We start from the raw sequence: 13,387 nt of genomic DNA, 5'->3' as shown, positions 1-13,387 counted from the left end.
GAAGCAGTTTTCGGCCGAAAGTGATCAGCTAGATACTTCATAAATCCTGACCTTCATCTGAACCACTAAATAATGTCATCTCATTTTTGTAATCCATCATCAATCTAATGACAAAAACTACCTAAAGAATACCTCTTCTGGCAGCGAAAACAAATGCTCCAATGATAGTAGCAATTGAGCCGGCAACGAAGCAGATGATGACGATGATGAAGATCTATAAGGTACAAAGAATTAGCAATGAATAAAGAGGTGGCAGTAAAGTGGTAAATGCTGAGAACTTACAATGAGGTAGGGACGCTCAGTTCTGCGAGGGCTAGCACTCTCCATATCTTCCTCGTCGCTGGCGAGAGGGGCATCTGCATGATCGTCAAGTCGCTGATCCAGGGTTGCCGAAGGATTGGGACCAGTATATTCGATACCCGTTGCAGCTGGGGCAGGACCAAGACTAATGGCAGGAGAGGTGGAGAAGAGGTTAGATGGAGCAGTACACTCATGATCATGATTGATAAGGGCCGAGCAATTACTAATAACGCTCTCCGAACGACCACGAGAAGGTGATTCAGTCTCATCATGTACGATCCACTCATCCGAGACATTGAGGTAACCATTGAGAACATTGTTAACCCATTCGCGATCTGAAGCAGTGCTACTACCAAAAGTAGGTGCACGCGTGAGTCTTGCAGCAGTACCCTCGCAGCGAAAAGCCGCAAGATCGTCTTCGGATCCCCAGCTCCAAAGGCTTGGTTCCCGAGGAATAGGACGAACCAAGTGACCGAAGACCGGGTGCCAGCTCTCCCTAGCAGGACGATCTTCCAAGGAGCTATCTCCGCAATTTTGAGATTGAGAATCCCCTCTGAGGTATGTCGCGTCAGGTTTACGAAAGTTGAGAAGTCCACGCCAGACTTCGGTCTCAACAGTGTCATGTGCGAGGTTGTAGTAGGCAAGATCGGAGACGCGGAGTTGGGTTTGCTGGGGAATGCCCTTGAAGGAATGGAACTGTGCAATGAGAGTTGCACAGCGAGCTTCCGTCTCCAAGGGAGGAAGGGAACTTCGAATGCAAAATTTTGGGTCTCCTTGGGGTTTTTCAACTTTGAGATATCCTGCTGGAAGAGTTGCGCTGTAGTGAGTCGATTTTAACTGTATCAAAATATCGGAGTTAGTAAAGGGTTCTTGGAAAAGGGAAAAGAATAGTTGAATTCTCCAATTGGATTCTCGGGATCACTTACAAATTCCTCCCATTCAGCAACAGCACCAGGATTCTTGTAATCATCATGGATTTGAGTCGACTTTTGTTCCTCCTTGTTTGGAACTGTTGACCCTTCTTTCTCCATAGCTACTTCGACTTTGTTCATGTTGATTGCGTTCGATCTATCTTGTTGATCAAAGGATGGAAAAAAGTTGGTATAGTTCGAAGTTGTTTTGTTGAAAGAAGAAGAAGAAGAAGCTGAGTCGAGATTGTTATGGAAAGAAGATCGCTTCGGAACGGAATGATTGTTGTTAACAAGGTGCAACAGCTTCACTTTCGGATAGACCAATATCTTCCTAGTATATTTTCAGATCGGAAGGGTGAGGATTGCAAAGAAAAGTGAAAGACATCCGAAAAAGAATGTCTCGTTAATTAGAGTCATCTAGTATTACAAAGTCATGAATGAACCCATTTACAAGTGCCAATTTTCAATTCATACCATGGATCGAAACCACTTGATACATTCTCCTGTCTGTGTTTGATTCAAGAAGCAATGTATATAATGGAAAATGTTGAAAGACTAGAAGAGAGTCTCTTGTGATGACCCGATGCTCATGATAAAGAGTTGTAAAAGGAAGAATGATAATGAACTGAAGGTAACATCTTTTATAGACAGAGTTCTTCCTTGAAGATGATCTTGAATGTTATGGTATTCACTGATAATATCCACCTCAAGGACATGAGTGGAACAACCTTAAGCAATCCTCACCAATGTCAACATTGCAATGTACAATATATGCATATTGCTGGATAACTAATTTGGTTGATGAGGACTAATATAAATAAGAGAAAGGAACAATGTACTATCCAGTGTTGTTTACTCAAAGTATTGCTTTGTCGTATTTCTGAGTCACCAGATTTGATATCAAACATGCTCACTGCCATAAGCCACCATGAAGATCACAATTGCGCACCAAGTTCTTTCTGCCAGTGAGAAGTGTGTGAAAGAGAAGTTCAATTATTTGACCCGCTAGCTGAGTAGGTTATCATCTCAAAGATAGACTGGGAGACTCATCCCTTGTGCACCCCCCAAAAAACAGGAGAAAATTTTGACCAGTTATCACCTTGTGTATTTTTGATTGGCATAGTCTTGATATCATGGAAACCTGATAGCCATGATGCTTTGGAGATTCCGAGACACAACTCAGGACTCTGTCCAAGCAAGGAACTCCACATCATAAGCGCATAGGCCAAACAAGATAATGTTCACCCTAAACGCCTTTTTGTCCATCACTTCCTGCAAGTTGTCTGCGTTTCATTCCGTCCCCCTCTCCCTCCCAACCCCAAATCTCCCATTTTCACAAAGCCTAGAAGTGAAAATAAAGTAAATTGCGTCTTTCCCATATAGAGAAAAAACACACGGTGCCAATCACCGCGCACATGAGTATCATCACTGCAGACTATAGATGAGGTTTTGATTAGAATACGAAAGTGCACCATGGGCTAATAATGACTTACACCATTGAGATCCGAGTCTTCAAAGAATGTTGTATATGTTGTAGGATTCATCGTGTGATCAACAGCAAGCGCTATGCTTAATGTGAATGTGTCGCGAGGCGAAGATCGGTATGATGTTTTGTGAGGGATTGTGGTGGCTGTGTACTTAGAACAACTCCGCCGAGAATTAAATGATGTGTTGACTTTCTGTTACGATATAGAATATCGTGAGTATGTAGCGCTGTGGCAGTATTGGTAGTTGCAAAATACGGCGACCAGATTTCATGAATAATGGATCTCGAAGTGCCTGAGAGACCAGTGGACGGTAGACTCAGTGAAAGATCGCACTGGACGTTGTGGCGATACAATGTGGTCTTCTGATTGTTTGTTTGTGAAGATGGCAGAAGATGAATTGAAAAGAAAAGATCTGTGGCAAATTGTTGAGAATGCGAGATGAAACGGTTAAGTAGTTAATATGGCTTCGTATCATGAGATGTTTTTTTGGATCTCCGTCCATCATCAACATCACATCTTTCACATTGCCACTTGAACCTATTCTCATACTGGGAAATCGCAGAACTTCAGAAATCTGCGAGGAGATTGGGAGCGATGAACAAAATAGCAAAGCTGTAGTGGATTCAGTGAGACCCTTTCAAATTGGAACCCTTTGTTGCATGGCGTGTTAAGCACTATCGCAAAGGTAAGCATACTTGACTTGATTTCGAAGGAAACATTTGGATAATCTGATATCAAAGTAAGAAAGAGTTTGTCATTGATATCGTCTACAAATGCCGTGGTGCAATTGATATTGCAAAGAATTTATTCACCGTTCCTAGGCTGCCGATTCACTGCAAAAGCTTTTTGACACAGTGAGTATGATATCGCCGTACTCACTGTCAGTACCATCAAATTATGAAATCAGTAGTCATTCATCGCTTTTCCATGTTTTGAAATGCGGAATGAATCGGTTTCTGTCATCTTAGGAAAGGCATTGTCGTTGTTCTGACACGAACCACGTGATATCGATGTGACTTCTTCACGTGCTAGCTATTTTCCAAAGCAATCACCAAATAAATCGTCATTCTTGAAACATTTGCAGATCGCGTTGTAGTCCGTAATATGTTATGAAAGCCTGCAATCACGTCAAACGTATTACTATCCTTGCGGGAAATGCTACCAAAAGGCTCAATGTTATTGGCTAATCAGCGTGCGGAAGCGAAATATGGCGAAATGGCTGCAGTCATCACACAATATTTCGGGACCTTATCCCAGGGTAAGTGCAAAGCTTAAAGATATCAATGCATGACTGCATTCAGAAGCGCGTGAGTTTGCATTATGATAGCGGCGTCAATGTCGATTTTTCGTATACTTATCAATCGTCCACGGGAAGACAACACGAAACTCTGTCAAATATATTTTCCTGCCATAATTTGAATGTGGGATTGGATTAACTTCGACCTGGAAGCATACAGGCGTAACATGGGCTTAGAATTTGAAAGAGTTGCTGTGATCGGTGCGGGTGTCAGTGGACTAGTGGCTGCGAGACATCTCACAAATTATGGACTTGATGTAACTATCTATGAACGATCTTCAAAACTCGGAGGCGTTTGGTGAGTTATGTTTCTATACCCAATTATTTTCAAAGCCCGCGAGGAAAAGACTGATATTAATACGAGGAGCTAGGGCATATGATGAGAGAAGGCCGCTTGAATACAGATATCCATCAGTTTTACCTTCGGTTGCAGGCCTCTACTCAGAGGCGGATTCAGATTGCGAGGATGTTACATCGCAGTCAGAATTGTCCCAAGAAGAAATACTCAAATTGAAGCACGCACCACCAGGTCCTGCATACTTTGGTCTGACAACAAATATCTCGACTAAACTCCAAGAAATGAAAGACCACCCGTGGAAGGAAGGTACAGGTGATTTTGTCAATGTAAAGGTTGTTGGTGAATATCTGAACGATTATGCCAAAAGATTCCACCTAGAACGTTTCCTTAGGTACAATACAAAAGTTGAAACGATCAAGAAAGTGAATGGGAGATGGATTGTGAGATCAAAGCTGTTAAACAGAGCCCATGACGGAAATGTGGAGTTCTTGGAACATGAAGAGGTAGATTGCCGAGTGAGCATCTGCAAACGAATACTGACTCGTGGCAGGTTTTTGACAAAGTAGTTGTGGCGAGTGGACATTATCACGCCAACAGAGTGCCTGACATCAAAGGATTGAAGGAATGGAAGAGAAACAATCCTGGAAGGATAATGCACTCAAAAGCATACAGGAGACCCCAAGAGCTTGCAGGCCAGGTAAGTAATAACACTCAATAGCACTACCATTGGTTGACTTTTGTCAGAACGTTCTTTTAACTGGGGGGAGTGTATCCTCGACGGACATTGCTAGGGAGATCAACGGCGTAGCCAAGACGGTTTATCAATCCACCCGAGGTGGCCAATTTGACCTTCCACTTAGCTTTTTACCTTCAAGCGCAAAGAGAGTTGGGGAATGCGTGTCCTTTGAGTTCGAGACGAGTAATGAAGGCCGAGGGGTCGCGCACTTGAAAGATGGGACGTCGCTCAGTGATATTGATAAAGTGATAATTTGCACAGGATATCATATTTCATATCCGTTTCTTCATCCGTTTCATAACGACTTGATATCCCCGGCAGAAGCAGACGAAACAGTCCTTGTAACTGACGGAACGCAAGTCCACAATCTTCACAAAGATATATTTTACATACCAGATCCAACACTTGCATTTGTCGGGACAGCATATTACGTATCGACCTTTTCCTTGTTCGAGTTCCAAGCCATTGCACTCGCAGCTGTATTCGCTGGCAAAGCATACTTACCACGCGAGGAAGAAATGAGAAAAGAATACAGACTTAGGGTAACAGAAAAGGGGTTCGGGAGAGCTTTTCATGCTTTAAATGAAGGACGAGAGCCTGAGTATGTTCGTGAGTTGGTAGACTGGATCAACGCAGACGCTGCGTCTAGTGGAGGACAGAAGGTCGAAGGTCACTCCGAGGAATGGCTGAAAGAAGATGAAATCAAGATGGGAAAGCTCCGTGAGAGGTTCGAAAAGAAGAAACAAGAGGACAAGCAAGAAGAAAGCCCTCGGATATATAATCTAAGGAGTAAAGGGAAGTTTCCTAAATCTGAACTTGAATTGTTTAATGGCATTGGGAACAGAGCATTAGAAGAGCAGACAGTCGGATGAGCGGGCGATTGTCTTCAGAATGATCTCATTGCATGAAGAATGATTGTGGTAATAAGTAGAAATGATCAGAGTTGAAGCGGAAATGAACAGTTCATCATTACTACTACTCCCTGTGTACTGTGATGAATTTGATAGATTTGTCCAGAACAAGCAAATCATTCAATCTCTACACACGATACATGTCGTCTGATGTTCGCGATTCTCACAGCCATACTTGTGAATGGAGTAATGGGTGAATCACTTACTCTACCTTTCAGACGATTGTTCATGATATTCTTAGCACGATGAGCGACGAATTGCGATGATTGAATCAAAGGATTCACCATATAAGTGAATGCGTAATTTATGCTCATATACATAAGTAGAAATACCACGGTAGATAGATATGATGATAATGCTGCTGCTGATGACTGTGCGAAGTGAAAGCATATATATGTTGTCTGAGAGGTGAGACGGAATGAAGTGAGTAGAGCGGTTGGATGTGAAAGAATAATCAACCTTGCGTGAAGTTTAGCGAAAGCGCGTCCAAGTGAAATCGCGACTTTGTCATAAATCAATTACGACTACACCACACATTTCAGAACGTTCACAACTTTTTTCACAACCAATATAATTCATGATAATACATTTTATTCTGATATTTGAATATATGAGAATTCGATTCTGGTATTAAATAAAAGATTCACAAAGTTTCAATGTCGTCTTCCGCACAATAAGTTCACCCAGTTCCAACATCGAAACGCGTCCCGAACTACATTGAAAGACGAACCGTAGACTTCGAATTTGACTCCAGCAGAAGTGCAAAATAGTCTGCCATAATTGGCACATGATTTGACGCGTTTTGCATCTTTCAACATGTATTTACCACGTTCACAACTTGCCACACTATATCTCCACCTTCAAAAGACTCATCATCCATTATCTCCGCCAGTCCTTATACTCGTTGCTCTCGAGCCTGACGCCCTATGCGGATGTCGAATTCTTACCCAACTTCTTAAACGCGATTATATTCCTCACAAGATACAACCAATTGCTGGATATGGAGATCTGGAGAAAGCGGGGAAGAATGTTATACAACCCATGATGGAAAATCATGGAGGTAGTGGGGGTGTTGTCGTTTGCTTAGGTGTTGGAGGCTTAGTTGATCTGGGAGCGTTGTTGGGCTTTGATTCGGAGGCAGACGAGTTTAGTTATGGTGGTGTTGAGGTTTGGGTTGTGGATGCAAGACGACCTTGGAATTTAGGGAATGTCTTTGGAGGCTTTCCAATGGTATCACATGAAGGAGAAGGCGGGGAAATTATATCCGAACCACCTAAGGGTGTAGTTGGTGGCATGATCGCAAGAAATTATAAGCCAGGCAAAGGAGGAATTATTGTCTTCGACGACGGGGATATTGAAGAAGATATGAAAGCGGAGAAGGACGCATACTTGGCATTAGTGGAAATGCCTGAGATGGAAGATAATGACGATGATAGTGAGGGTAGTGAAACGGAAGGCGAAAGTGATGCCAATGATGAAACTCCAGTTAAGCTGCCAGGGAAAAAGAGAAAGTCTTGGTCGGATCGAGATGAGGAAGATGATACTGACGTCGAGGATGATAGACCACGGCAGAGGCGAAGAAGCAACTCGGTAGGTATCCTAGAATATAATAATCTCAATAATCTACACCTGCTAACAATTATACTAGTTAAGTCCAATTCCAGAATTTCCAACTCGTGCTCCTCAACGTGGACTACTATCACTAAACGATCCAACAATATTCTCAGATTCACATTCACGGTCCGTATCCCCTTCGCCAGCACAACTTCCTAAACCACCCTCCCCGAGAGCATTACGGCGAAGGTTACGAAAATTGCGTCGAAAGAATGAACTGGTTCTCCAAACATATTATAATCTTGGTGCATCATATTCCGAACCTATATCTTCAATGATGTATTCCTTGGCATCAGAGTTGGGAAGAGAAGACAATGACCTCCTTTGGATGACGATAGTTGGGGTCAGCTCTCAAGAATTATATGGCCGATCGGCAATTGGAGTCGCAGTAACTACAGAAAAGTCGTCGCCGTCAGGATGGTTAGGCTCCCGAGGATCACGAACACGACAGCTTCTGCGAGACGAAGTACGACGTCTGAATCCCCCAGAACTTTCTGACTTGGCTTTTAATTCGAGTCGAAATATGTCACCAGAAAACAGTGGCATAATACCGACTACAGCGCGTAGTCCAACGGATACAAGCATTCGTCTATCACCAGAGCCAAAGTTTCTCCTTATCAGACATTGGAGTTTGTATGATAGCATGTTACATTCTCCATATCTATCAGCGAGATTACACATTTGGTCAGATAGTGGGCGAAAGCGACTACACAAATTACTAGCAAAGATGGGAGTAAGTCTTGTTCAATGCAAGCAAAGTTATACTCATATGGATATGGAACTTAAACGAGGACTTCGAACAAAATTGTTAAAATACTCGGAACTTTACGGGCTAGACGATCTTGTCCCAAGTGCAGACACAGATGGAAGAGATCGCGGTGGCTCAAAGGAAGGATGGGGTTTCGTCAGAAGTTGGGGTTGGAAGGCGACACTTAGTGCTCAAGATGTTGGTGTTGTAGTGGGATCCATCTTGGAGGTTGGGAAGAAGGCAGTCACTACTCAAGAGAACGGTGCTTGGGATCGGAGTCGAGAGACTAAGACTAGTGATGAAGATGGTGCTTTGGAGGGCGAGGAATGGGTCGGGAGATTTTGGGATGCTTATGATGCCCTCGAGAAGTATGCCCCCCCCCCTTCATGTTTCGTCTATTCCTCCATTATCCCTGAATGCGAAGAACTTCTTTTTTTTCAATACTAATTACACCAACAAAACAGAATCGAGGAACTCAAACTCGCCCTTCCCATAGCTCAACATCTCCACCGCGCAATTCTTCGCACGGGAACCTCACTAATCGAAAAACGGCAAATCAAACATCTACGTGCCTTCCGCATGGCAGTAGTAAAAGATGGTCCAGATGTCCAACTCTTCACTCATCCAGCTGCGCTTACCAAACTCGCGCTCTGGATCGGTGAAGCAATTGCGGAACAGGAAAGAGAAAGTAAAGGCAAGCTAGGAAATGGTGGGAGAGGCACCCCGTTAGTTGTGGCGGGGTTGAACGAAGTCAGGGGCGTTTATGTGGTTGTCGGTACTGGCGGTGGAGGGGGTGGAATAGGTGGATGGGGGTTTGGTGATAAGAAAGCTGCGAGGGAAAAGGCAAAGAAGAAGGAAGAGAAAGAAGCGGCAAGAGCTTTGAGGAGGAAAAACAAAGATAAGATCCGCGAAGACAAACGTGTGGCAAAACGAGCAGCTCGAGCGGAACGAGGTCAAGAAGAAGATGATGAAGAAGACGAAGAAACAGAAGAAGAATCTTCGGAATCGGAAACAGAAGAAGAGGAAGAAGATGAAGATGAAGAAGAACAGGAGAGAGGAAAGGGATTTGGGAGGAACAAGTTCGGAAATGCATTTCAAGAGGTGGTAGAGGAGACGAATGCAAGGGTGAGGATTGATAGCTTTGAACATTGCGTGGTGGAGGTCAAAAAAGAGGATTTGGGGGGCTTTTTGGAGAGTTTGAGTTTGAAAGGCGTGGTTGGTTAGTTAGGGATGGATCGGAGTATGAATGGGCGGTAGAGGGTCTAAGGAAAATGGGAACGGAAACGGAAGTGTGGTGTAGATAATGATTACGAAAGCTTGACTTAGGCTAGGTTCATATGGGATGGGAATGGATTGCTAAATATATTGCATGGCATTGCATGGCATGGCGGATGAAAGGGTCGCGGGTCTCCTTATTCGAGCACATTGGGGTTCATGTATTGTATAAGTATACCTCTTTTATGGATAGCGTGTTGGATGGATGGATAGCTGGTATGATACTCCCGGGATTGGTGCTTGAATAAACGAATGAATCGATATAAACATATACATAATCCGACGATGATTTATAGAATATTCTAACAAGTGATGATGCATGCGATTCATACAGTGATGGAGCGAGTAGAAAAATAAAAGTAGAACCAATTCGTAGTATACGGGTCCAAAAAATGAATGGAGGACATTCTCACTCATCCTATCCGTAAAAGTCACGAGATGATTTATCTCGCACGGGCCAACTTGGTAGACTAACGGATGGCTACATCTTGACCTCCCCTTGGACATTCATCTTGTTTATTATCGTCTCTACATACAATGATTGTATGTTCTCTTTATTGATTAATCCTCAGATAACATGTTCTGTGATGTTCAGGTGCCGGTCCTTCATTCAGCCCCTCTGTGTGGCTGTGAGATAGCAGCAGTCTGCCTCTGAATTTGCCTCGCAGTGCATCAGGATACAGAATTGTTACCGCCAATCAAACCTCGCATACGAGTAAATATGTGTTTGATCCCTTTTCTTCAGCATGTCGTATCTCAGTGAGATGGTATGTATGTATGATGTTCCCTGGCGTTTCCAGCCCCAGCAGGGCGTACATGGCAAATTACATTGGTACTATTGCACTGAAAAAGTTGTGCGAAACTCGCAAAACTTATGGTGGTAATGCTATTGTTCACAAGTACTTAGTTAAGATCACAATTGCATCAAAGTTGTCCTTCCATTCCAACAATTATTTCTCTTCCTGCGCTCTCCACGTGCTTATTGATATCACAATTCCATATAAGTAATCGAGTATTTCCCTAGATTTCATTTGTGCGCCATTCTTTACTGAAATATACCTGACATAATCCCCAATGGCAGAAATTAAAGGCTTGAGCTTAACCTATCCAGGCGACGAATTGGGGGTTCAAGCTCATGGTAACGTCGATATAGTATTCGTACACGGACTTGAGGGCGCGGCCACTGCTGGGTTTTTGGAGAATGAGGAGGGACCAGAAAAGCTCTGGTTGTATGATCTTCTTCCTAAAAGCTTACCCACTGCCAGGATTCTCACTTTTGGCTACCAAAGTGACGCGATCTCCCTTATCAACTCGAGAGGATCAGTCATTTCAACTTATACCAAAAGCTTACTCGAATCTCTCACAGCCTTTCGAGTCCCACACCAAGAGGCTAGTCTATCTCTATCTCGCGTTGTGCAATATATCTTTCTAATTGCCTAACAAGCTTCTCTTATCATTAACTGTATACTACGTCAAATCTAGTCATTGTATCACTAATACTTCAAACAATATTAGGCTCCATCGCGACCTCTAGTGTTCCTTGCCCATAGTCTTGGGGGCCTTGTCGTTCAGAAGGCCTTAATTGTCGCGTCGACAGGAGCCCGAGCCGACTTTTTCGCCATCAAGCGTTCTACTTCTGCTATACTGTTCTTTGCTACACCTCATCATACAGATCACAAAGGCATCTTCAATATCCTTCGGTATTTCTCGGGTGTGAGAAGATGCCAGGGAAGCAGTGAAGAATTCATATGTAAATCAGAGTTTCAGTGCAACCTAGACGATACCTCTGCGCAGCTAAGACAAATTCAAGAGAATTTTGAGCACCTCCGGCTCCAGCAGTCCTTCAAACTCAGCATTGATTCTTTCTTTGAGGAGTTACCTGTAGCGAACTTTAGACTGCTGAGTGACAAAAGGCCTCCATGAAAACGATTTTAATTAATTAAGCAGGTGGTTAACGGTACATCATTGAGTGGTTTTCCAGACAGCGTTCTGCTACATTCGGACCATAATGTAAGTCTGGAGCTTTCCAAGTGACTGTTCTAGTACCATGTCGTCTAATATGTATGTTAAGACAATCTGCCAGTTTACAAGTGTCGGTGAACCAAACTTCAAGCGAGTATTAGCAAAACTCAAAAGAATCCTCAACCCAAGCGCAGAGTGCGAACCTAACCTGCAAAAATATCAGCAAGGCTTGTAAATTCTAAATGAGTTGTAGAATAGTGTTTAACTTTGACAGAAATACTTCGTTGGCTGGCAACACAAAGGTCACAAATTGCCATCTCTGCAGCGCCTAGATCCGGCAAGTGGCTTTTGGAAAATCGAGAGTTCAGGTCATGGTTATCGAGTGACCACAATTCCGTCTTGTGGATCCAAGGAAAGCCTGGCGCTGGTAAATCAACACTTGCTTCTAACGTTATCGAAGATTTTAAAAATCACACTTTGGAAGATCGGCCTGCGATCTAACTTTACCATTTTTCCATTACGACTCCCCTGATACTTCCGCGCGTAACCTCCTACGCTCTTTGATCTTTCAGATCATGTCAAAAAAATTGAGTCCCTTATCGGATCTAATTTCTTTGCTTGACCAAAAGTGAAATTGCTATCACAAGGTCGAAGAGCCCTGCAATAGCTGGAGAGAGTGGATTTCTCAGGCCGTACTTACAGAGGAATTTCTAGCAACATGTTCAGAAGTAACCGCCAAGGTCCATCGATTATATATCACCATTGAGGCCCTAGACGAATGCCCCTGCGGGGAGATATCTTCCGTTTTGTCTCTTTTATATTCTCTCAATTCAATCGCATTGGAAAACTCGATCAAATTATTGATTACATGTCGGCCTGGGTTGAAGTACGAAGAAGCGTTCTCCTATTTACCACATCACAAAATTGTTCTAGAGAATGAAAATCAAATAGATTTACAACAATTTGTCTCCTTCAAAATGTTAACAAAATTCCCAGATTTTCCCAATCAGAAGTATATCTCTGATACACTACTAGAGCGAGCATGTGGCATTTTTCTTTGGGTCAAACTTGTCATACATAATCTATGAGAGTTTACACATTACGAAGAGAATGACACTGAAATATCAGTTTCGCGAGTTCCTACAAGCTTAGATGATGTGTATAACACGATTTACGAACGGTGTGCTTCGGACGGAGTCAAGGGCTGCACTGATATTTCTGGGTTGGGTTGTGTTTGCTAGACGGCCGTTTTCGCTGAGAGAATTGAAAGTTGCTTTAGACGTCTACCAACGGTCGATACCAGTATCAAGTCAACGCTCTCGGCATATTACTCAAAATCAACCACTTTTCCCGTACCAACCTAGTATCGATCTTGTGATCGCATCCTGTAATGGACTATTGGAAGTTGAAGGAAGAGATGGAATCGTTTCCTTTGTACACCTAAGCGCTCGAGCATTTTTGATATCAAGAGCCGCCTCGGAGACTTCTCAACCAGGATATTCTGATGCCAAATACTTCAACAAAACGCATGTTTCTATTGCCGAAGTATGCGTTAACTACTTGGCATCTAGATCTCTCGACGACAGATCAAGTTTAAATTTCGATCCTGACGACCCTGGTTTCTTGAAATATATGGTCATTCACTGGCTTGAACATGCAAAAGCAGCTGATTGCCCTGGTATATCATACCAGCCTCTTTTTAAAAGTTTGCACTCGCGGTCCTCAAAGTTTCCAAAATTCTGGATTGCCTAATATCAAAAGGAGAAATTTTTTTGGAGTTCCTCCAAGTATGTGCTAGAATGATGGACAGCTCTCCATGTATCCGCCGCTTTCGGAATTTACAATCTT

The 13,387-nt window shown here is 43.1% G+C and overlaps 4 protein-coding genes across 4 annotated transcripts; 3 read left to right on the top strand and 1 right to left on the bottom strand.

Annotated features, from left to right (window-relative positions):
* Positions 1-121: 121 nt before the first annotated feature.
* EAF01_009757 (uncharacterized protein) lies at positions 122-1,352 on the bottom strand (the record flags this gene model as incomplete). The annotated part of the gene is made up of 3 exons (XM_038918013.1): positions 122-214; positions 283-1,137; positions 1,227-1,352. The coding sequence occupies 3 exons, from the start codon at positions 1,350-1,352 to the stop codon at positions 122-124; spliced, it is 1,074 nt and encodes a 357-aa protein (XP_038766822.1).
* A 2,684-nt stretch (positions 1,353-4,036) lies between these two features.
* Positions 4,037-5,979, top strand: EAF01_009756 (uncharacterized protein). Its single transcript, XM_038918012.1, has 4 exons — positions 4,037-4,293; positions 4,367-4,796; positions 4,844-4,990; positions 5,038-5,979. The coding sequence occupies exons 1-4, from the start codon at positions 4,118-4,120 to the stop codon at positions 5,899-5,901; spliced, it is 1,617 nt and encodes a 538-aa protein (XP_038766821.1). The 5' UTR covers positions 4,037-4,117; the 3' UTR covers positions 5,902-5,979.
* Positions 5,980-6,495: 516 nt separating this feature from the next.
* EAF01_009755 (uncharacterized protein) lies at positions 6,496-9,526 on the top strand (the record flags this gene model as incomplete). Its single annotated transcript, XM_038918011.1, has 3 exons — positions 6,496-7,530; positions 7,589-8,670; positions 8,767-9,526. The coding sequence occupies exons 1-3, from the start codon at positions 6,757-6,759 to the stop codon at positions 9,524-9,526; spliced, it is 2,616 nt and encodes an 871-aa protein (XP_038766820.1). The 5' UTR covers positions 6,496-6,756.
* A 1,125-nt stretch (positions 9,527-10,651) lies between these two features.
* On the top strand, positions 10,652-12,040 carry EAF01_009754 (uncharacterized protein; the record flags this gene model as incomplete). Its single annotated transcript, XM_038918010.1, has 5 exons — positions 10,652-10,966; positions 11,093-11,458; positions 11,525-11,587; positions 11,649-11,766; positions 11,814-12,040. The coding sequence occupies 5 exons, from the start codon at positions 10,652-10,654 to the stop codon at positions 12,038-12,040; spliced, it is 1,089 nt and encodes a 362-aa protein (XP_038766819.1).
* Between the last annotated feature and the right edge of the window lie 1,347 nt (positions 12,041-13,387).

Source organism: Botrytis porri, assembly GCF_014898465.1.
Source record: "Botrytis porri strain MUCL 3234 chromosome Unknown BPOR_014, whole genome shotgun sequence".
Lineage (NCBI taxonomy): Eukaryota > Fungi > Ascomycota > Leotiomycetes > Helotiales > Sclerotiniaceae > Botrytis > Botrytis porri.
Note: the sequence above shows the minus strand (reverse complement) of the source record. Positions and strands in the feature narration are given on the sequence as shown.

Coding starts and splice junctions, on each gene's coding strand:
- EAF01_009756 (XM_038918012.1), top strand. CDS start 4,118: ATGTGGGATTGGATTAACTTCGACCTGGAAGCATACAGGCGTAACATG. Junction 4,797..4,843: donor AGTTCTTGGAACATGAAGAG/GTAGATTGCCGA, acceptor GACTCGTGGCAG/GTTTTTGACAAAGTAGTTGT. Junction 4,991..5,037: donor CCCAAGAGCTTGCAGGCCAG/GTAAGTAATAAC, acceptor GACTTTTGTCAG/AACGTTCTTTTAACTGGGGG.